The sequence below is a fragment of the Petaurus breviceps genome, unplaced genomic scaffold (assembly GCF_028583685.1).
Source record: "Petaurus breviceps papuanus isolate PSGF00001 unplaced genomic scaffold, PetGlider_PUasm1.0 225, whole genome shotgun sequence".
Classification (NCBI taxonomy): domain Eukaryota; kingdom Metazoa; phylum Chordata; class Mammalia; order Diprotodontia; family Petauridae; genus Petaurus; species Petaurus breviceps.
The window spans coordinates 14,611,773-14,636,437 of NW_027185889.1; the positions used below are offsets into that span (position 1 = coordinate 14,611,773).

The following is a 24,665-nucleotide window of genomic DNA, read 5'->3' on the forward strand; positions in this document are numbered from 1 at the left end:
GCCCTCCCCCTCTTCCCTCGCTCCCTTTTCTTGGCCTCGCTCCCCTCGGAAACAAAACCGGGGCGTTGGGAAAGGGCAGCGAGCGGGTTGACAGGCTGCAAACGGACCAACGTAGAAGCCCGGGTTGTGAGCCCGGAGCCCCGGGGCGTGTGAAGTAGAGGCGACCGTGGCAGCAACCGCGGCGGCGGCGGCGGCGGCAGCAGCAGCAGCAGCAGCGGCAGCAGCCACAGCTCAGCTTTGTTATGAAAAGATGAAAGAGGCCACCTACACAGTAACCCAAATCACTAGTCCTCCCCCTCCCTATCTCGCCGAATCAAGAGGGGAGGGTGATGGGCGTGGAGCTGGGAGGGAGGAGGAAGAGGATGGGGAAGGGGGCCGGGGGCATCCCACTTTCACAATGGCTCCGTAAAGTGCGCGACCGCTCCAAACCTCTCCAGCCCACCCCTCCCCGCGGGCCTCTCTCCCCTCCACCCTTCCCTTCCCTTCCCTTCCCCTCCCCTCCTTCTCCTCCTCCTTCTCCTCCTCCTCCTCCTCCTCCCTCCGAGCGCCAGCGCTGAAAAGAGGAACTCTACCGCTAAGGAGAGAGAGGAGGGAACCAAGGGGGAGCGCGCACGGTTAGTGTAGCTGCTGCTGCCCAAGCTGCCTGCACAGGCTCCCAAGCCGCCGCCGCCGCCGCGGCCGCCGTTGCCTCTCCTCCTCCTCCCCGGCGAGACGCGAGCATGGGGCGGCCACAGGAGCTGGAGCCGCCGCCGCCACCGCCCCCGCCGCCCTCCGCGCGCACTTGAGCCGTCTCCACCGCCGCCACCGCCCGGGGGCCGCCCAAGCCCCATGGAGGTCTCCTGGAGGAAGGGGCCGGCGCGCCCCTGCCGCCCGACCGCCCGGCCCCTGCCGCCCCTGCCCCTGCTGCTGCCCCTGGCTGCGCTGCTGCTCGCCCCGCGGGCGCCCGCCCTGGCCGCGCCGGAGGGAGCGCCCCCGTGGCGCTCGGAGCAAGCCATCGGGGCCCTGGCGGCCAGCCGCAAGAACGGCGTGTTCGTGGCCAGCGGCAGCTGCCTGCACCAGCTGGACCACACGCTCCAGAGGCAGCTCTCCCGCCTTCACCAGGGCCAGCCCGGCAACTGTTCGGAGCCTGTGGCGCTGGAGCCCCCCGCGCGGCCCCGACCGGCCAGCAGCTTCAGCAAGCTGCTGCTGCCCTACCGCGAGGGGGCGGGCGCCGGCCAGGACCAGGGGCTGCTGCTCACGGGCTGGACCTTCAACCGCGGAGGCTGCGAGGTGAGGCCCCTGGCCAGCCTCAACCTCAGCATGTTGCTCAGCCGCCCCGAGGTGGTGTCGTGCCACCCGCGGGGCTCGACGGCCGGCGTGGTGTACCAGGCGCCCGAGGACCAGCGCTGGTACCTGGCTGTGGCGGCCACCTATGTGCTGCCCGAGTCCGAGGCGCTCAGCAAATGCAGCCCGGCGGCGTCGGACCTGGACACGGCCATCACGCTTCAGGACACAGATAAGCTGTTCACCGAGGAGGACGGGCTGCTGAAGCTGCAGGCGGGGGCCGGCACCCTGCACTTCGTGGACGCCTTCCTCTGGAACGGCAGCGTCTATTTCCCCTACTACCCCTACAACTACACGAGCGGCGCCGCCCCCCGCGCGCCTGCCATGGCCCGCATCGCGCAGAGCACCCGAGTGGACTTCCAGGGCCAGGTGGCCCTCGACTGCAGCCGCGGCCACCCCGACGGCCGCCGCCTACTGCTCTCCTCCAGCCTCCTGGAGCCCCTCGGCCTCTGGGCGGGGGTCTTCAGCGCCGCCGTCGGCCCGGATCCGGGCGCCCAGCGCTCACCGGCCACCACAGCGCTCTGCCTCTTCCGGATGAGCGAGATCCAAGCGAGAGCGCGGACCTGCAGTTCTGACTTCCAAACCTCGGACAACCAGAACTGTGTAAGTCTGGGGCGGGCAGGCGGGCGGGCGCGCGCTTCGGTGCTAGGGTGCTGCGCGTGTGCGCGAGCCAGCTAGAGGGAGAGGGAGACTTTAATTGAAAACAACTAGCCACCGGATTTCTGCATTCACCCCCTCTGCCCGTCTGCCTGCCGTCCAGGGTTTCCTTTTAAAGGGTTTCATGTCCATCCTAAAGAGAGGTCTATGGGGACTTTAAAGAAAAAAGGGGAAAAGAATGGGCGGCTAGGGATCCTAAATCCTATGAAATCCTACCCAACTGCATTTCCCTGGCATTTGGGAGCTGGCTTTAATGCCCGCCTGAGGATGGCTTTCTCCAATTCTGAGAGTAAGAGGAGAGGGCACACCCTACCTATTTTTCTAGCCTCACCTTTCCCCTGCTCCCGCCCATTTGTATGTGGACCCTGGTGCCTGTTGGAGAAGGGAAATGGGGTTTGACCTGGTGATTCTCTTCTCCCTCTCGTATCAAAGCTTCAGTCTCTCTCCTTTCGCCCTCGCTTCGGACTAGTTACCAGAACACTGCCCTAGGGTGGGAGGGCTTTGGAAGCAAATGGCATGCATGTCACGCCCAAGCACTGTGAAGACTGGTAGTCATACTTACAATGCTCTGGTCCCTATGGAATCGTTAGATTCCGTATTTGGCCCCAGGGGTACTCGACTTGGACTGAAAAGTTCCAACCGGGTGCTGAACCTCCTTTAATCGCTTATCCTAATGGGATGGTGAAGCGAGGAGGTGACGGGGGAAGAGGAACGGGATATCCTCGGAGAGGCCCCTCACCTCCTTGAGTACCCAGGAGGCTCTAGTGTCAGACTCAGTGTCAGAGTATTTCTCAGTAGTTTTTGGATGCCAGAGGCAGTGGAGACCCTAGCTGGGGGGCAGCCTGGAGTTGGCCTTGAGGGTGAAGAGAGTTAGAGAAAAGGGGGTGTGCTGCAACATGTGTATCTTGAGTCCCTGCTTTGAAGACTGATGTCTCCCAGGGACTACCCTTATGGCAAAATACAGATTGATACTGATTCAGCCTTGGGCTCCAAATGTAGACGCTGCCTTCAGCTCTCAAGATTGGCATTTCTTTGACTGAGGAAATCGAGTAGCAGTTCAAGAGCTGTTGGTGGATGGGGATTACTGGAACCTTTGAATGCTTCCAGGGTAGCAGGGTTTTTTTGTCCACAACCAGCTGGCATTATCTCCTCTGCCGACAGATCCTGAGAGGGTAGCATGCTGAGAGCTGATGCTCTTATATAACTGGACAGAAATCAAAGACCAGAATTGGAAGGCTACAGGTGTTCCCATTGTTTTGGTATAAAATGGATCTGGAAGGAAGGGGAGAACTGCTCCTTTGTAAAGATCTCGCTCCATCTACTCTGGGTCTCAATTTCCCTATCTGTAAAAGGGGACTGGGAAACTGATCTCTTAAGATACATCTCAGCTCTAAAATTCTGTGAGTGTGTCCTGTTGATACTGGAAAGAGGGCTGGAGTTTAGTGTTGAGAGACCTGAGTGCAAAATCATAGTTCTGTTCCTGACTACCTGTGATTTGGTGCAAGCTTTCCCTCTTTGGGCCTTGGTTTCCTCTCATGTAAATTGAAATTGGACTAGCTAAAGTCCTTTCTAGCTCGTAAGCTTTGAACCTACATTTGTTGTGTTTCCAGGGTATAGAATTATTGTGTTAATTTTTTGAGAGAGAGAATGTTCTCTGTCAGAGGTGATACAGTGGACCTGGGTTCAAATCCCACCTCAGATATAATTACCATATGTGTGACCTGGGGGTTTCCTCATCTATAAAAAAAGGAGGTTGGATTGTGGTCTCTGAGATCTCTCCAAGCTTTTGATCCATGATCCTATAAACTCCTAGTGCCAAGTAATACTTAACCCTATTTTCCTCATGGGGAAAACTGAGGCACAGAGCGGTCTAACTCAACTATCTCACTAACTTTGCATGCCTAGTAAGTATCAGATTAAGAACAAAATACAAGTCCCCCTGATGTCCAGGTCTCTGGCCAGTCAGCCACTATTCTGGGGTATGTAGACCTTCCACTTAGTTACTGGGTTTGTTTGGTTTTTGGTTTTTTGTTTGTTTGTTTGTTTGCTTCTAATTAAGTACATGTATTGGGCTCTAAATGTCCATGTCTTGGTTTCATAAGCATAATTAATATTGAACACCGTGTTAGATCTTCATGCTGCCTAGGTTGGCAAAAGATTTGCTTGTCTATTTCTGTCTGATGATTTGAGGCCCTTAAAATATTGCTTGATTTCAAGGCTCAGGCCAACTTGGTCTCTAGGGTTAATTACACAGCAGCTTAGAAAGCCCCCAGCAGATTATAACTTTGGACGTCCAATTCTTGCCATCTGACAGCTGTGTAGACTTGTGGAGCCAAAACATTTCTCCTGGCTGCATCTTCCCACCCACTGGGTTCTAGATGACTTCCTAAGTGCCCTTCCAGACTTAGCAGGTGTCTTGGATGCTCTTGAAACACACACACACAGACACACACACACACACACACACACACAGACACACACACACACACACACCCACACACACACCCCCCCCCCCCCCCCCACGAGCTGAGTCAGGTGTCCCTGTTTAAAGGGGTGAGTGGGTGGCACTTGGAAGGTGAAGCCACTTACTTCCAAGCATTTTTTTATTTCATTTTGTCTTTGTATCACCACACCTACCCACCCAGCACATAGTAGTTGCTTAATAAGTTCCCATTGATGAAACTGGAGAGTCATCCTTCTGAAATTGCACCAGAAATCAGGACAACTTTCTCAAATGCTGGTTAAAAGCTGAACTGGGGAGAAAATAGTTGAAATGGGCCCCTTCAGACCTTTTACCTTAACCTGTTGCTGTTAATATTTGTTGAACAGTTCCCTACTTCTCCAATCAGAGGGCTCTTATATAAAAGACAGCCTCCCCAACCCATGAGCCTGTCATCCAAGTTAAATAATGTACTCTCATTCAAACAATAGCATCCAACGGCTGCACAGGTGGGGGTGGAAGATTTTTTTTTTAATCTTCATTTAGGTAAATTTCTCACTGATAAGTTGCCTTAAAAAGCCTTAATGGAATTGAATTTGCCGAGGAATTTGAATGAAAAGTGGTGGTTTTCCTGAAGGTAATGTCTAGCACACATGGAAATATCTAACATGTTAAAAAAAAAAAAGGCAGGGTGTAGGCACAGGTGGGGCCCAAACAGGACCCACTGTAATGGAGTTCTTCTCCTTTATGCACTTGTTACTCCAACAAGTGACATTTTGGATCCCATTTGCCCTGGATTTTATTTTCCTGTTCCAACACATTTGGGAAAAGCATATTTAATTACTAGGTGGCTCAAGCATGAGGCTTGAAGCGTGATAGATGGAGTCTAAATAGGTTCCAGCAGCGATCTGTCTTCAGAACAGGCATCAGAATCAGAACAGTAATTCATTGGTAGGGAGGGAGTAGATTTACTTGGGTTATTTCTTGCGCTCTTGATGGCTACCTTGCTTTTTTTCCATCTTTCCTAACCACAGTATATGATAGGTTTTGCTGATTTTTTGTTGTTTGTTTGGTTTCTTATCTCAAGCCTAACAGTTTCCCTTCTGATACTGAGAATTCATTGGCCAACTGTCCTGCTTTGGAGAAACCCAGCCCTGTTTCCTGCCTTTGAATCATTGTACCGGCTATCCACTATACCTAAAATGCACTTGCTCTCTGTCCCTCTCTCTCCCCTTCTCTTTCCACCTCTTCTTCTTTCTTCTCTCTCCCTCTCTCTTTCCCACTCTCTCCCTTTCTCTCCCCACATCCGAATTTGGAGAAACCCAAGCTTCCTTCAAGACCCCATTCATGTATACATTTTCTATTAACTTCTTATGTACATATATCCCACCCCATGTCCAGCAAAATGTGAGCTTTCTGAGGACAAGGACTGCTTTCATTTTTTGTATTTGAATCCTCTGAGCCTAGCATGGATCCTGGTACATAGGGTGGATACTCCAAGAATGCTTAGAGAATTTAATTCATCTAATGTGGACCAAGGAACCTTCCTCTCATGTACTAGGGGCACATGACCTACCCATAGAAAAGGGCTTTTTTTTTTTTTTCAGAGCCCTTGAAGTCAAATGATCCCATGGTTTCCATGAGGATGATAGCACCAAATTATCTCTTGACTTTGTTTGGGTCTGTCTTAGTATCTGATGGAAAACCTTAGTTCTGGGAAGTGAATGATGAAATGGGTGCTAGACTTGCAGTTGAACTTGAGTTTAAGTTGCAACTTGAGAAAGTAACTTAACCTGTGTGATCCTCAGTTTCCTCATGTTTCTCAATGCCCTCTAAAGTCCTTCCACCTCAAAATCTCTGTTCCTATTAACCAGCAACTTCATTTAGATGTTGGGAAGGGAACCTAAAAAAACAACTGTCCCTGTCCTCAGGGAACTTAGAACTGCTGCTCCCTAGGTTTGAAATGAGATGATATATTTGGTGGGAAAGGGCACTAAAAACGACACATCCATCATCTCGTCCACTTTGCCAGCCTTTAATGAGTTCTGTATTCTCAGAGTAAGGATCTTAGCTTTGCCAAGCTCATTCACATTCCTGACATGGTGAGAGGCAGGTCTTTGAGTGGAAAGGGGTCTGGATTTGGAGTCCGGACTCCCATGGTATCTTCCTACAGTAAATTACTTTTGTAAATTACTGCACCTCTTGTCACCTCAGTTTCCCCATATGTAAAATGAGATGGTTGGACTAGGTGGCCCCTGAATTCTCTTCCAGTTCTCTCTCTGATCCTTTGAAAGCCACCTTCTAACTCTAGAGCTATAACTGTATGTGCATGGGTGTATTTTATACATATATTTATATATAGACATATATGTGTGTCTTTATGCCCACTTTGGCATCTGAGTGGAGAAGGGGCATAGAGGTCAAGTGACTTGCCCAAGATTAGTGATAGATTCAAGGAATGGAGTCCAGATACTGAGATTCCAAAATCATTGTTCTTTGCCACATCCACCCCCATTCTCCCAACATACACACTGACTTTCAGATGAAATGATTTCTCTAAAGTCAGGCAGCTGGTAAGCTAAGATGTAAGTGTAATCCATCCAGGTCTTCTAACACTATTTCCATTATTTGCCTCTCTCTCTCTCTCTCTCTCTCTCTCTCTCTCTACACTTTTGGACTTCTTGATAGAAATCTACATATGTGGAAAAAACTTGGGCTGTGGAGTCAAGGACCTGGATTCTGATCTTACTTTTGACATTGTATGGTCTTGGGCAAGACTCTTTTTTTTTAAAGCAATTGGGGTTAAGTAACTTGCTCAAGGTTACATGGCCAGTTATTTTTGTGTGGGTGCTGAGTATCTGAGGCCGGAACCAATCCCAGGTCTACTGACTCTGGGGCCGGTGCTCTTACTCACTGTGCCACATGGCCTCCCTAATTTCTTTTTTTTTTTTTTGGAGGGCAATTGGGGTTAAGTGACTTGCCCAAAGTCACATGGCTAGTAAGTATGTTAAGTGTATGAGGCTGCATTTGAACCCAGGTCCTCCTGACTTCAGGGCCAGTTCTCTATTCACCGCGCCACCTAGCCACCCCTTGGGCAAGACCTTTAAGCTTTCTGGACCTTAACCTTCCCAGGTCTCAGTTTCCCCTCTGTAAAATGAGGAAGTTGGATGAGTTGATCTCAGAGGTCCCTTCCAGATCTGTGGCCCTATCTTGCTACTTCAGTGAATCTATAATCTTAGTGTGATGGGGTTACTCCCTCCGCTCTTGTGGTTCATAATCTAGATGTGTCCACTTGATAGTGTGTGTGTTTGTTCATGTCTCCCCGTGTCCATCCATCCATCCCTCCATCCCCATTCTCCATGAAAATCCTATGCATGGCATGGCATGCCATGGACTCTCTGAGGCAGAGGCAGGGGAACAAAAGCTTTGGCAACTGCTACTAAGCCAGAAAGGCAGGGCTGACTCTCATGAGAGGACCAGCCCAGATAAAGTTAGTTCAGAGAGACATCATCACCCCGATCTCTTTTGCAACAGTGACTTTGTAATGTCCATCTCCGTCAGTAGGAACACCAATGCCAGTGACGGTATAAATCTTGGAAGAATTGTATGCTATACATATATATGTTTCCATATGCATCATATCTATTCCCCGCACATACTCCCAATTAGAGATTCATTTGAGTTAACAAGCTCTTCAGATGAAACCCACGGAAAATGAAATTTAACAGGGATGAATGTAGAGTTAAGAAAAAAAGTTGTGCAAGTGGAGAGTGGGGAGACTCAGAGGAGACTGTATTTTCCAACAAATCAATCATTTATTATTAACTTACCGTGTACCAGGTACCATGCTGGGCTTTGGAGCTCCAGATACAAGAAAACCACTTACTTAAGGAAGTTACATTTTACTGGGAGAAAACAACTCTTAAGTGTAAGAGTAAATACAATGTATCCTTGAAGTAATTACAAGGGGAGGAAAGCGCTAATAACAGGGGAAATCAGGGAAGGTCTCTAGGAGGAGGTGGCAAGGTTCCAGAAGGATTGATTTTGTTTGTAAATAAGAAGAATTAGAAGCTCCCTTCTCCCTGGAGCATGGCATTCATTCATTCAGGAAATATTTATTACTGTGTGCCAGGAACTATGCCAACCAATGTCAATACTGAGGCAAAAATGTAACAGTCCCTTCCCTCAAGTAGCTTACATTTTATTGGTGGGGAGACAGCATGTAGAGAATTAAATAGAAAATGATAGGGAGGGGATCAGCATAGGCCTCCTGAAGAAGATGGTGTTTCAGCTGTGTTTTGAAGGAAGCTAGAGACTTTGAAAGTTGAGGAGGAGGACTTTCTAGGTATGGGACACTGCCTAGGCAAAGGTAGGGAGGTGGGAAATGAATGAGAAACCATTTATCAAGCATTTAACTTTATGCCAAGTACTGTGCGAGGAATGACAAGCAGCTTGGTTTAGCTAGATTGTAAAGTGCACAGAAGAGAATAATAGAAGTCTGGAAAGCTAGACTCTGGAGGGAGGCTAGGAGAAGCTTTAAATGGCAGTTTATGGGCATTTTAGTGGCTTAATCAGCTTTATGGAAGCAAAGGGTGGATGTGTCACAGATGAAGAGAACACTAACTCAGTCCTGGGTGGCATTATTAGAAGCCAAGTGTCCTGATCTGTGCATGTAAGGGGCCCACTGCATTCAGCCAGGGTGAGGCCACATCTGGAATACTGTGTTTTTCCAGTGCCACATTTTAAAAGGCACATTAATAAACTGCTGTGACTCCGGAAGGTTTTCTTTGTCATAAGGGAGGGTTAATCTGAAGGGGTCAAGGAATGATTAATATGATGTTAAAGGACATTAATAAAATACATTAAAAATTAAAGTAACAAAAAAAAAAGAAATCATGATTAAAAATGGAACGTCCTCCCTGGAAAGGTTAGGGGCCTCACAGCAACTCTGTAAAATAGAGAGTTGGGAATAAAGGGAAACAGGTCTTCTCCCAACCACGTGGGCCTGCTTTGCATTTTTGAGGGATGCTGGTGTTGGAGGTTACCTAAGGACTACCTGCACATAGCTCTGGTATACTTATCATTGATCAATCAATAAACATTTATTAAGTGCCTACTATGTGCCAGGCCCTGTGCTAAACTCTGGAGATACAAAGAAAAGGCAAAAGACAGTACCAACTCTTGGAGCCTGACCCTTGGGGGAGATAACATGCAAACAACCATTTATGAACAAGCTACATACAGGATAAATTCATGATAACAGAGGGTAGGCCCTGGAATTATGGGAGATTGGGAAAGGCTTCTCTCATTTATTTATTTATTTATTTTTGGAGAGGGGAAGGCAAGGCAATTGGGGTTAAGTGACTTGTCCAAGGTCACACAGCTAGTAAGTGTCAAGTGTCTGAAGCCAGATTTGAACAAGACTTCTCTTTTAACTGGGACTTGAAGGAAGTCAGGGAAGCCAGGAGGCAAGAGATGAAGGAGAACATTCCAGCCATGGGGGACAGCCAGGAAAAATTCCCAGTCAGGAGAATGGAGTGTCCTGTTCAGGATACAGCCAGGAGGCCAGTGTCCCTGGGTCAAAGAGAAAGCTATAGGTTAAAGGATGTAAGAAGGCTGGAAAGGTAGTTCAGTATAGTGGTTGGGGTACAACAAACAGTTACTGGGAGCTTAGATGGGGAAGGGACCTGACAGGTCATGCAGCTCAACCTCCTTGTTTTACAGAGAAGGCCACTGAGGCAAAAATTGGTGAAGCATCTTTGCCTAAATTCACACAGGTTGTTAAGGAGTTGAACCCCGGAATCTTTTTTTTTTTTTTTTTTTGTGAATCTGGGTTAAGTGACTTGCCCAGAGTCGCACAGTCTGAGGCCAAATTTAAACTCGGGTCCTCCTGACTGGCATATGGTGAGAATCAAATGAGATACCGTATGTGCTCTGTGAATCATAAAGTGTGGTAGAAACGTGAGTTGTTAGTGTTCTTTTTCATTTTTCTTATTCAGCAAGCATCTATTAGACACCTACTATATACTAGGCACTATGCTAAGAGTTGGAGATATAGAGACGAAAATGTGACAGTCCTCCCCTCAAGGAATTTATGTTTGATTCAATAGAACCAGAATCTTTAAGCACCTACTGTGTGCCAGCCACTGGACATAGAGAGCCAGAAATGTAGCATTGCCTGTTTTCAGATAGTCTGCCGTGTATGGGGGAGGGAGGGGCTGTACACCTGGGCACACAGAGGTGAATACAAAATATATGCAGTAGAAATACAAAGTAATTTCCATATAATAGCAACTTGGGGGAATGATGGGAAAAGATTTCACCTCCCTTTTCAGAGAGACTCACATCTCTCTGATTGGGAGCAGAAACAAAATCCAGCCACATCTACAACAGAAACAAGGAGGGAAAAGTCTCGTTATTTAACTAAAAATGGTGATTTTAATGGAAGGAATGTAGCATCAGCAAACAAGCTGTGCCCATGGGGACACAATGGGGAAATAATGAGCAAATGTCTTCAGAGCCAGTTCAGGAAAAGGGCAATAACTGTTGAGAATGGATTGTCAAAGAAAGAGATTCAAACCAAGAGTATAAATAAAGTTGAGCTTCAGCTAGATTTGTTTCTGGGTGTAAAAAAGACCCAGAGAATCCTCTCAGTGTCTGGGAGGTGCCTTGTTCCTTCACCTAAAGTCGAGGCCATTGGAGCTGCCATCAGTGTTGGGCATAGTGTGGACGGGTTAAGGGAATAACATTCTAAGCTCTAAGGGGATAAGGGGAGGGTTGGGGGACAGACCTTCAGTGGCAAAGAATCATGTCTGTCTTTCCTGATTATTTCCTTTGTTTCTTTTATTCTAAGAGCATTGATTAAAGCCCTGTTGTAGTAAAGGAACCATGGTAGGCTTTAGGAGTATCTTTAGAGTTAAGAACAAAACAGTCTGAGGACCATAGATTTAGGGTTCTAAGGAACCCTAGGGTGTCATCTAATCTAATTCTGTCATCTCACAGATAAGGTAACTAAGGCACAAAGAGGTTAATTAACTTGTCTGGGGTCAGACCTAAGATCATTGGTTTAGAGCCAGAAGAGACCATCAGGTCCAAGACCCTTATTTTACTAGATGAGAAACTGAGGTACAGAGAAATTATGTGATTGGCCCAGGGTCACATAGCTAGTGCCTTGAGGTGGGATTTAAATCCAGATCTTTCCCTCTCCAGAAGCAACCTGATAGTTGTTAAGTTGTGTCTGTCTCTTCATGACCCTGTGGACACAATCCTGCCCCCATGGGATTTTCTTGGCAAAGATACTGGAGCGGTTTGCCATTTCTTAAGGCAAACAGAGGTAAACGACTTGCCCAGGGTCACGTAGCTAGTTCGTGTCTGAGGCTGGATTTGAACCAGGTCTTCCTAACTCCAGGCTGAGTGCTCTGCCCACTGAACCACCCAGCTGCCTTAAATGTACTACTACCATGCTGATAATAGAGTGGGGATTTGAATCTTGGACTTCTGACTTCTTAACCAGCATCCTTTCCATTGTACCACACTGCCCTGACCTGGGTGGGGTGCAGGGTAGACACTCTTTTGCCTCTCTTTGTGTCCCCAACACTTGGCTGAGTGTCTGGGACATGTTAGGTGCTTACTAGATGCTTGGTGAATTGAATTGAACTTATGCACAGATAAGTGAATACAAAGCTGAGATAAATACCAAATAAGCTCTTCCCTTCTGCTACCATATACCCTTTCACCCCCTCTTTCCTCATTCTCTGCTTCTTTATCTTTCTTCCTCTTTTCCCCTCCTTTCCTTTGTCCTTGGCTTTGTGTACCTTTGCTGTAGAACAGAATGCTGGAGCTAGAAATGACCTTAGCAATTATGTAAGCCAACATCTCCCCCCCCCCCCCCCCCCTCCACACAATTTTAGATCATTTGCTCCAACTCCCCACTTTATAGGTCACAGGATCAGAGATTCAGAGCCCAAAAGGACTTTAGAGGCCATCTGGATTAATTCCCCCCTCCTTCATTTTACAAATGGAGAAACTAAGGCACAAAGCCTCACCAAAGCTCATCTAGACCTATGCTGTCATCAGGTTTCACTGTTTGCTGTTTCCACCAAAAAATAATTTTGTACAAGTTGGATTTTTCTTGATCTTGACATTTTTGCCCCTTTTAAAAAAAAATTCTGGATTTAACAAACATCTTCTCAAATGAGCTCTTTTATACAGACAGTGGAACTCAGAGGATTGTACAAAAAACTGAGAATCTCCAGTAAGTGCAGACTGCTTTTTTAGCTCTTTCTTGATCTTGAGATGCACACACACAGACAGATACTTGTCTGGCTTCAGTGTCCCTGAAACCTTGTGGTTAGATCTGATGGAGAGGTAGAGATTGGCACCTCCAAAAGAACCAAGAATGCTTCAAATGTGGAGAAGTTTCAAAAAGCCCGATCGAGATAGGATTTTGTCTCTTAAAGGACAAGCATCATTAGAAGGCATTAGCCTGGTTAGGCACTGAGGGCCAAGCAAAGGCTGGCATTCAGAAATAAATTATACATAATAAACTGGCCAGGGGAGGCTGAGAGCTGCCTTCCTGATTAGGTCCTAAGGGGGCAGAGAAGGGCTGGGTGGAAAATAGGCCAGAAGAGAGGAAGAATAAGTCTTTGGCCACAGGGGGTCTTCTTGCCCTTTTTGCTCAGCTCCACAGGTGTGAAATCTCCTTTTGTGCAGGTCTCCAGGTCTCCCTGTAACCTGCCTTTTTTTTTTTCACAGAAATAAGCAAAGAAAATAATTCTGGCTAGAAAGCTGCAGCCCCCTCCCCCAACCCCTACACACACTGAATGGGCTTCAGGCTTTCAGCCACCATGCCTGGCTCCTAAGGGTTGTCTAAGTTCTGAGCCTAATATTCCCTGCTTTTTATATCTCCATGACTTAGGTGCCTGGCATGTACAGAGTCCTTAATAAATGTTTGTTGATTGACTGTCTCTCATAGTTGGCTACCTTTAGGGGCTCTCTCCTGTTGAGAGGCATCGTGTCCATCCATGGACAGTACCACGCAGGGCAGTGCTAGGCCTTCTTCCATCAGGATGCTGACTAATAAACACATTGGAGTAAGTGTTGGGCTGCAGAAAGCTGAACTGGTGATGATCTGTTAGGGATAGGTCCAAGTTCTAGAACTGAAAGGAACCTCGAAGACCATCTAGTCCAACCCTTTCACTATATAGATGAAGACCCCAGACGTAGAAAGGGTAAGTACTGGCCCAAAGTCACACAGAATAAGCCAAAGAATAGGGAATTTAACCAGTGCCCAACAATGGTGGCAGTTTTTTCCTTTTCTCATCTCCCCCTCTTCTCTCTATTTCCTGACTAGCTGCTGCTTCTCTTTTCCCTCTATACCACTTCATCTGGCGATCTTATCAGTTCTCAGGCTTCAACTATCATCTCTATGCCCAAGATTCTCAAATTTACTTATCTAGTCCTAAACTTTTAGGACTTGTTAGGTGGTGAAACGCTGAGTCTAGAGTCAGTCAGGTACTTACTAGCTGTATGATCCTGAGAAAGTCACTTAACCCTGTTTGCCTCAGTTTCCTCATATGTAAAATGAGGTGGAGAAGGAAATGGTAAACCACTCCAGTATCTCTGCCAAGAAAACGCCAAATGGGGTCATGAAGGGTCAGACATGACCAAAACAACTCAACAATATCTGCCGATCTCCCACCTACAACTGCCTATCAGACATCCTGAACTAAAGGTCCCTAAATCTAACCTGTCCAGAACTGGACTCATTATCTTCCCCACTCCTTGCAATCCCTCCCCTCTTCTAACTTCCTTACCAGTGTGAAGGGGGCTACTATCCTCCTAGTCCGTCAGGCTCAAAATTTGGGTGACATATCTTCCTTGAGTGTTCCCTCTCACTACCCCCTCCATCTCCCATATCCAAGTCATGTTGATTTTATCTTGGATGTATCTCATATACACCCCCTTCCCTTCTATCCTGGCCCCACCATTCCCCTTGTGAAGGCCCTCATCACCTCAGGCCTGGAGTATTGCCATAGGCTGCTAGGTGGTCTCCCTGCCATCTTAAAGCCCTAGACTAATGAGTCTCACACTGCATACACACCCTCCCCCAACTCCCTGTCGCCTCCAGGACCAAATATAAAATTCTCTGTTGTAGTGTTCGAAGCCCTTTTTTAACTTGACAACCTCTACCTTTCCTCTCTTCTTGCACCTTTCCCCCAACCCCTTGTCATCTTTGATCTTTAGATTGTAAGCTCCCTGAGGGCAAAAGTTGTCTTCTGCCCCTTTTTTTGTATCCCCATCACTTCAAACTGTGCCTGTCACAGAGTAGGTCCTTAATGAATTGATCCATTGACACTGGTCTCCTTGTTCTCCCACGAAACACACAATCTCCTGACTCAGTGCATTTCCATTAGCCGTTTCCCGAACTTGGACTTCTTTCCATCTTAGCTACAGTCCCACTTTCTACAGGAAGCCTTCCCTGATCCCCCTCAGCAGTTGATGTCCTTCCAGTTTATCTTGTATATAGTGTATTTTTTACATAGTTGTTTGCATGTTGTCTCCCTTGTTAGATTGTAAGTTCCTAGAGGACAGGAACTTTCTTTTACTTAATAAGGTATGTAAATCAGTACTTAATAAACGTTTATTGAATGAGTGACAAATGAAGAGAGTCTTACCATAATTCGGTGAAATTAGAAGTTGGGAAGGAGTGGGGTGTGAGTGTGAGTCAAACGATCCCTGTTTCTCTGAACATCTTTTGAACCCCCAGAAAGGAAACACAGAGAAAGGAATCTTAATTTTTTTGAGGGGCTTAACTGAGTATTCAGATATCCTGTCTGTTGTATTATGAAGTATTTTTTTTCCTCGAAATAATGTGGTTTACTGGGATGATCATAGTATCAGAAGTCTGAATCTGGGAGGGACCTTAAAAGGTCATCTTGACTAAATTCTTGTCATTTTACAGATGAGGAAACTGAGACTCATGGAATTTGAGTGACCTGTCCAAGGCTGTACATGGGGAAAAAGTTAACTAAGCTTCTTGACTCTAAGACCATCGAATCTGACATCAGAAAATTTCTGTTTGAGTCTTAGTCAGTTGACAAGGTGGACAAGGAGATTTTACTTGTCTGGGCCTCGGTGGGAATTGTCCAGTCCTGGGAGCAGCCTCACCAAAGGGCTTACTGTCAGGACTGGGCCTTCATTGGCCAGTTTCTCACCTCCATCCTTTACACTCATATAGGATAAAGCCCTAAAATCCTATGATCCTGTATTCTTATCAGGTCAGTTCTTCAATCAGACCTGAACCTCACTCTGCTCTCTTCTTTCTCTAAGCATTTTCTTTTTTTGCCAGGGCAGTGTCACCATTATTGGAAAGGCATGAATCTGTATTTTATAGGTTCTGGCTTGAAGTAACTATAACTGAAAAGTCACTTTCAGAGTGAAAATGGCAAGTTGTACAGGAAAAGGCACAAAATGGGAGAATTGTGTGTATCCCCTCATATTCCATACCAATGAATATTACCAGTGGGATTGAAATTGTTAACTTTGGCTTCACTAGGAGATGGAAGATCTCCCAGAGCTTTCCTTTCTGTGCCTTTGGAAACCCTTTGGAGATGGAGAAAGGGGTGGTCAAAGGTAGAAACATTGCCGGACTCAGCTTGGAGCTACTGCTTCTGTATTTGGGGCTGGGGTGTTGCTGGAGGCCCGATCTTTATTATCCATTTTAGTGCTAGGAGAGATTTGAATGGCTCTTGACTCTTGGCCTTTAACTAATGGAGAGCAGAGGTGTCAAATGAAGGGCTGGGGAGGCGCCAGCCACGTGGTTCTGATCTGATTTTAATGTATGGATGTATTAATAAATTTTTAAAAATAGATAAATGTGTGGTTTTTCTAAGTCAGTATATAACCCACAGGGATCCTTATGTGTGGTTAAGTGGTCCCTGTTTCAATTTGAGGTTGACACCATGGTGTAGACTCCCCTAGGCCACATGGTGTAGGAAATAGTCATCTGTTCTTGGGAGTCAGGAATACCTGGTTCATATATTGCCTCTGACACTCAATATCTAGAATTCTCAGTTTTCTCATCTGTTAAATAAGATTGGACTCCTTGACTTCTCAGGTCCTTTGCAGGTCTAAATCTCTGGTCCAATGATCTTATTGTATTGTTACTCCCCTAAAGATGAACTTGGCGTTAATGGATACTGTACTTATCAAGGCGATTGATCCCAAGCTTATTTTAGACACTACAATTATTGAGAAATACACTGAAGCAAGAGGCCATAAGGATGGGTGAGAGGGGAATTTCGATCCGACTTCTTTCCCCCTTTAGCCTCTGGGTTCTCTCTTATTAGGAGACGTTTTTCACATGCATCCTATCACATGGCAATAAAATCCTCCTATAATGACATATTTCTTAGACCTCTATTGATCATTCAGCATCCCTTTTTTTTTTTTATCTCCTATGCCTCTGGGGAGAAGAATATAAAGGCCCTTTAAGAAGACAGAGGTTTTAGCAATTTTCAATGCTGGTGCCTGACACCATGCCTAATTCTGCATGTTTGACTCTAGGGAGTGCTTGCAAATTTAATAAAAAAAAAATACCCATGGTCTGAGGATCATGAGTTCATAATGATCATAAATAGACTAATCCCCATCTATTTTAAAGTGATTTTTTTAAAATTGTAAAGGTCATAAGACTTTTCTTTTACCGTTCCTAGTCGTGAGGCTGCCTTATCTCAACAGGAATCTCTTGTTCCTTACCTCAGACCTACAGAGATTTTTTTAAAACATTTCAGTTATAATAGGACAGCGCTTCATCTTCTCCAATTGCACAGAAAGTATCTTTTAAAAGGGAAAAAAGTCTCTAATGTGTTTTCTGAAAGTCTTCCTAAACTGAGTTCACTATAGCATATATTATGCAAATGAGCCAACCTTTTAGATTATGATTTTTTTTTAACTTGAAAAAGTAACCATGGCTCACTGGAAGGCTCTTTGCTCAGTGGCTTCTCCTCACTCCCTTTTCTTTCTCTTCTTTATCTCTCCCCATTTTATTGTCCCTTTTACTCAATCCCCAGCTCCTATTCCCTTATCTTCTTTTCCCCCATCTTATCTCCTCCTTTCCCAGTCTTCTTCCCGTCTTTCTCCAGCTTCCGCTATCTTCTCTTTCCTGTCATCTCCCGTCCCATTTTCTCTTTTTATCTCTGTTTCTCTTTCTCCCCATTTCCCCCCCATGCACACCCTTTCCTCTCTTTTGTTCTCCTTTTCTCTCTGCCTCTCTCATCCCTTTTCTCTGCCCTCTTCTCTATCTTCCTTCCCTCATACCTTTCTCTCTTTCTCCTCCTTTCCTTTTCTCTCTATCCTTTCTTCCTCTTCCTCTTTGCCCTTTATTCCTCTCTCTGCCTTTCTTCTACCCTCTTTCTCTCACCTCCTTTCTCTCTTTGATTACCTCTTTTTCTCTCTGCCTCTTTTTCCTCTCCTTTCTCTCCTTTACTTCTGCCTCTCTCTCTCCTCCATTCCCCACGTCTTTTCTTTTCCCTTTGCCCTTTTCTCTCTCTTTCTCATTCTTTTCTTTTTCTTCCTTTTTCTTTCCCTCCCCCTCTCTTCCCTCATTCTTTTTTATTTTTCTCTCTTCCTCTCTTCTCTCTCTCATTCTTTCTTTCATTTTTCTTTCTCTTCTTCCTTTCCCTCTCCTCCCTCTACCTTTCTCCCCCCCCCCAATCTAACTTCAACAAAGAATTATAGGCAACACTTTAAAGGCTTCAAAAAATCAATTTGGTTCATGAATCCATTTAGTTTAGAGGTTAATGAAACTTAGTGGGTTTAAAAATAATGAATATTTAATAAGACAGAAATTGAAAGACATAAACAGCGTTGGCAACAACAAAGTATAGTGAGTAAGGTTTAACTCCATCCCCCACCTCACCCCCCCCCCCCCAAAGGGAGTTTTACCAGTTGGCTGTCAGAGGGTCCATAGTTCATTGCCTGGCCTATCTGTTGGCTTAAAACCTACTCATGGAACCCTTAGTATAGTTAGAAACTGAATTTTGGAAGAGAAAGTGAGGGTTCCAACTGTGTTGACTGTCTACTCTCTTCATAAGATTTTTCTGGCCTCAAATCTCCCAGAGATCTGTGCTATAAACTCAGTTTCCTGCAGTTGAAGGCAGGAATTAATTACTTTGGCAAGTGATATTACAGACTTTTAAAAAACAATGTATCTATCCTAACTTTAAAGAATGACTGAAAAAAAATAAGCAAACACATTGGAATATTATATTTAGTGTATTTATCTTGAATGTGTCCAAATGCCACTAACTTGTAATAATGTTTTTCATTTCCTCCTAAATTGTACAGTCTGCAGGTTCACAACTCCCATCACCATTAGTGTGGTATTGTAGAAAAAAAGATTTGGGTTTGGTGTCTAGAGCCCTGGGTTCAAATCCTGACCCTGCTCCCTCCTCTCCATGTGAATTGTTTTCTCCTTTGTAATAAGGGAAAAATAATAGTACCTCCCTTGAAGGCTTGTTGAGAGTATCAAATTAGTTAATCTAGGTGATTGTTGTCTTTTGTTGGGGTCAATATGTTGAGGTCAGGGTACAGGGTCCAATTGTGGCTGATCAGACCAATTCGTGCTGGGAAGACTACTGCAGGTTTGGGCATACATGGTCTATGAGAACATTTGGAGTGGAGATAGCTCTAAATTTGGGTAGAGCACTTAGTATGGGCTCTCCGATTAATGGACATAATGAATCCCCTGAAGTGGGCACATGTATTCACATTCACACTATTTGAAGTTATAATTATGCAAAACATGGTGCTTGGTTCCTGCCCAATGAAAATATGCAATGCAAATTAGAATAATGTCACCACTTCAGGCTTCTTCATTCACACTAATTGGGAATGAGCTAGATAATCATGAATATTTTTTTTATCATTATTATGACTATGTCTTCTAGAGTGGATATAGAAATAGTTCTGGGGCTGGTTGCTATCTTGCTATTATTCTTATATGTTGCTGTTATTGTTTTTATTATGTGATCTTTGAGTCAGGATGATTTGGGATCAAGTCCCATGTCTGATACATGATGACTGTGTGACCCTGGGTGGGTCACAATCTCAGAGCTCCAGATTCTCTAAGACTACAAATTAGAGAATTGCTACTCATCTGCATTGGTAGTGAGAGTGTCTCCCACCAGAGAATTCCCTATACAGATGAAATCACAGATTGGGACTACTGAAATGAAAATATTAGCAGTGGTGGTGGTAGTGGTAGTAGTAGTGATGATGATAATTCTATGATCATATAAACTGGTTGCCAGCAATCTATTCCTTAGCTTGACATCCACAAAAAGTTCCCTTTATTCTACTTTAACTATACTTCTGTGAACCTCATGTTATTGATATTCATTCCTTTCCTTTACCACATTAGAAAATGGCTCATACCCTGTGAAATATCCCTTTACTGGCTCAGGGAGTTCCTAACCTAGCTAGCCCCAACACATAACTCAAATATTGGGAAATAGAAGAAGAGGTTTGGAGCTGCTGGCAATAGCAAAGGACTCAATTTCTTCCCTCTCTTTTCAACACTGTGTGTTCTCCCCCCTCTCTCTCTCCTGGCAGTCAAGTAGAACTTGGCTTCCCATCCCAGCATTGGATCGTTAAGTGGTTGGGCCCTTCTCCCACTGTTGGCAATCAATACATGCTAATGTAGTAGTAAACAAATGGTTTGCTTTAGGATTTGCCTGTATGGTGATTTTGTAGGTGAAGAGTAGACTGCAGTGACCATTTTCATATTCTTCTCTGGAAAACGGGCAAGCTGCCAAGAATTGAGAGCCCTCCTGGGAAGTGATGAGTAGCATTTTGGAAGTTTGATTAACATAACATTTAGAAATTTACTGTTTTTTTGTTTTTGTTTTGTTTTGAATATGTCTCTGTGTTTAGGGGAAGGACACAGAACCAAATGCAGTCCAACCGATTGAGTCTTCGACATTAATTCATTCGGATTTGACATCTGTTTATGCTACCGTAGTCCTGAACAGGACAGTTCTGTTCTTAGGAACTGGAGATGGACAGTTACTCAAGGTTGGTACTCAGTGATTCCTTGGCCTCTTTATTTGTTTATTTTTAATATGAAGGGCAACAGGATTTTATTTTGTAGATAGGTTGGATGCAAGGGGAAGATCAAAGGAAGCATGTTGTCTCTTAATTTAACTGTCACATGTGTTTTTTTGGGGGGGAAGAGTGTGGGGGGATGGAAATAGTATTATTATCACTGCTTTTCAGAAAATAAACCAATTGTTTTCCTAGAGTACACAGAACGCCTTCGAGAATAGTGGAAAAGAAGTTCAAAAACCCTCCATGTGCCAACTTCAATAAGTATTCAATAAGGCAAGGCCTTTTCCCCTGAGGAGTTCTAAGATATTTTCACTTCATTACTCACACAATCCCTGTGTGAGGTAAATGGGGGACTAGTCCCAACTCTGTCACTGACTCACAATTTTCTAAGTCTTTTAACCTTTCCCTTTCATCTTGTGGATAATGGAGATGTATTATGTACCTGAATTATCTTTCCCTCATAGGGATGATGGATTATAGGGCTTTAACAGAAGAAGAATCAGGTGATCCCTCTCTTCCACCCACTCTCTCCCCATGGAGGTTGGATTTCACAGCCCCTTTTCCTAAAACACATCAGAGAGCTCTTATGGATCTCAGAGTCTCAAAAACCCTGAATAATGTCAACTTTGATGGATTTAATGTACAGAAAGGGACCAACGGTGCCCACACGTGGTGTGATAGACAGAGGGCCACCCTCAGAGTCAGGGAGACTTAGGTTTAAGTCCTGACTTTCACATGTGCCAACTGTATGACAGTGGGCAAAGTTGCTTGGTCTCTTGGTGTCCAAGGCAACTCTTTCAGAGTGTAAATACCTGATGAGTGGCCCATGTTTATGGGTGGAGGCAGGACCTATGGAGAAGCTCCCTAGAATGGTGAAATCAGAGATTCTGACAAAAAATTTAAATATACATATATGTAAAACAAGTAATGTTACTTCTGACAAAAGTTTGAGAGTTGACTAGCCCATAATTATGTAGTCATCATTGTTTCCATAATCAGAATTCAGATTGGGCATCATCAGTAAACACCAAATAACTGCTCTCTCTGAGTCATAGCAACATAAGGAGCTAGGAATGCAAGCCAGGATTTTGCCTTCTAAGCCCAGTACTCCTAAAGTTTCTTAGTGCAGGCTGTTAATTTTCCTGTAAACTTGTAACTCTTAGTTTGGAATTCTGCTTTGGCTGTTGTCACATCTCATTTCTTCCTGGCATTAGATTCTAAGCTTGTTAAAGGCAGAGACCATCTATGTTTTACCTTCTCTTAGCCTCCCTGACCTATAGAAGGTACTTGATGGGGGGTATATAATGACTGTAAGTATTATATGAGTTTAGAGACAGGAATGATCTATCATGGCACAGTAAGGAGGTCAAGAAAGACCCTATGGGACAGATAGAGCTATAGATGCAGAATCCCTAGTCTCTAACACAGTATCTTGAATACTGAGGCTTAATCTATGTTTGTTGGATTGAATTTAATTCAGTGTTTTGAATATCAATCTTCAAAACTGAACTACTGCTTCTATAGACTATAATCTCCCTTAGGGCAGAGACTCGTTTTCTCTCTATGTTCAGCACCTAGGACAGTTTCCAGTACATTGCTAGCACTCATGTAGTTGCCATAATGCTTGCAAAACACATTAACTCATTTTATCATAGAAGGTTTTTTTTTATAAGTCCTAATTCATTGATCTTAGGGGAGTAATTTTACTTCTCTGAGATTGCCTCCTTATCTAGGTGAGGAAGCTACCTTAGATGATGTCTAAACTAGGAATTTATCTCTAATATACCCTTCCAAATCAAAAACTCTATGATTTTTATATCCTGCTATGTCAACCCCTGCTCCAAACAGACTGGTTTCTTCCTGTTTCCTCAGTAGAGAAGCCTTTTTCATTCTTTTATGTATATGTTTGCTCAAAGCCTGAGCTGCCTTCTTCTTCTCTTTTAGCAGTAAATAAGACCTCCCCTGCCCTTCCCCACCTGTTCAGCTCCAATCGGTCCCACCTTCTCACGCTAGCCTTAGGTGGTCACTCCTGCCCTGCAATTCTACTCCTGGCTGGGCCACTCATTTTAGACTCATATTGCCCTACACTGGCACAGAAGACAAAAGCAATCATCTCTCTGGACTACATGGTAAAAGCTATGATGGAAATGGTGCTGTATTCATCTTTATATCTCTCAGTGGCCCTCTTCGAAAATGGACAAACAACAACAGTCTCTTAGTGGCTAAGAAAGTCCTATGAAGTTCTCAACCAATATTTGTTGAGTTATCTTTTGTTTGTTTTGAGGAAGACTCATTAAAATGGGTGGAATTTGTATCTTATATACAGATGCAGAGTCAGAAGCTCAGGATTCAAGTCCTGGCTCTGCAAATTTGGGAGCTGTGACTTTAAGCAAGTCACATAACCTCTCTGAGCCTCCCTTTCCTCCTTCTGTAAAAATGTGGGGCTTTATAGATTCATAGGGGTTACAAGACATCTGCCAATCCAGTCTCCTCTTTTTGCAGATGAGGAACTGACACTCAGAGAGGTCAAGTGACTTACCTAATGGCACACAGCTAATATGTGGCAGAGTCAAATTCAAACCCAGAGCTTCTGAATCTGTATCTAGCACACTTCCCACTATACCCGATGCCCTCTGAGAGCCCTAACTGTTCCAATTAATGACCCTCTGATCTGTGGTTCTTCCTTCCCCCAAGGCCAATTTCAGCACTTCCATACCTGGCCTCCTAGAGTGACTGTGACCCAACCCTCATTAGCTTTTGGTCTACTTGCTGATAAGCTTTCTATACCTAGCCAGGCTGGTCCTCAGACTTTGCCTGCATGGTCTAGCTACACTGTCTATCACTGGCTCTTTCTAGCCTAATAGGGCTTTTAAAGGAATAATCTAATAACATGGAGAATTGTACCTAGCAACAAGTGTTTATTGCTGCTTAATTTAGCATGAAATCTCTTTATAACCTTTTCATACCTGCCAGAGTTGGTGCTCAAAACCCCAGGGTCACCACCATACCATGATGAGGCATCAGAGAAGGGTTTTAGCAGTATACAGCTTGTCGTTTCTGTGGTGCTAGATTCATCCCCAAAGGGTTGTAAATAATGGAGCTGAGTTCAAATCTTGACTTGTACTTATTAGCTGTGTGACCATGGCTAAGTGACTTAACCTCTCCGAATTTATTTAAACATCTATCAAATAGGGCCAATAATAGCAGTGTTCTTGTGAGGTTCAGTGGATTCATGGATGTATGAGTGCTTTGTAGAAATTCTATGTAAATTTCAGTTATTAACATTCTTGCCATCCTCATCCTAAATTCTCCATGATAAAGAGATGACACCAGTTTGTAGCCAAATTTGATCCTTGAACTGGGGCAAAGGAAATCTTTTTAAACTATCTCTAGTCTTCCTCAACAACTACATTTTCAATTTTGAGCACTTATGATCTGGTCTTTTGGTGACACTCTCCCTAAAATTCTCATTTCAAAGTCAGAAATCCATTACCAAAGTTCATTTCTGATGCCTCATGATATAGTTGGCACTCTAGTACCCTCAGGCTCTCCACTTAGACCACAGGTTCTTCCAAGTCCTGCCAAATTAGAAAGGCTTCGAAAGCAGACCACATGACAGCTTGCATCTGTCACCTGAAAGAAACAAGCCTGGCTGAGTCGTGAGAGGCTCATGACTGAATTGGACATCGATTGATAGATATTTTTCTTTTGACCACAACAACTCTCAGTACTGTCTAACAAGTTGTAGAAGGCTTACAAACAGCATTGGTGGAGGAGGTCCCCAGACTGATTTTTAAAATTAGCGATCCTGAAAGTATAGTTATAGAAAAAGTTAAAATATAGTGTATACGCTGTAGAAAAGTATAGGAAAAGAATGCTGGATTCCGAGTCAGAAGCTGTTGTTCAGTTGTTTTCAGCCGTTATTGACTCTTCATGAGCCCATTTGGGTTTGGGGGGGGGGGTGGTTTGAGGGGAGGAGCAAAGATACTGGAGTGGCTTGCCATTTTCTCCTTCAGCTCATTTTTACTGATGAAGAAACTGAGGCAGACAGTTAAGTGACTTGCCAGGGCCACACAGCTAGTAAGTGTCTGAGGCCAGATCTGAACTCAGGAAGATGAGTCTGCCTGACTCGAGG

General features: G+C 44.7%; 1 protein-coding gene across 1 annotated transcript in view; it reads left to right on the forward strand.

The window, feature by feature from the left end:
• The first annotated feature begins 828 nt into the window (after positions 1-828).
• The window catches only part of PLXNC1 (plexin C1), a 226,955-nt gene continuing 203,118 nt past the window's right edge, over positions 829-24,665 (forward strand). The window contains exons 1-2 of the mRNA XM_069095172.1: positions 829-1,926; positions 20,357-20,497. Of these exons, the coding sequence (XP_068951273.1) occupies positions 829-1,926; positions 20,357-20,497 (1,239 nt within the window). The remainder of the gene's footprint in view (positions 1,927-20,356; positions 20,498-24,665) is intronic.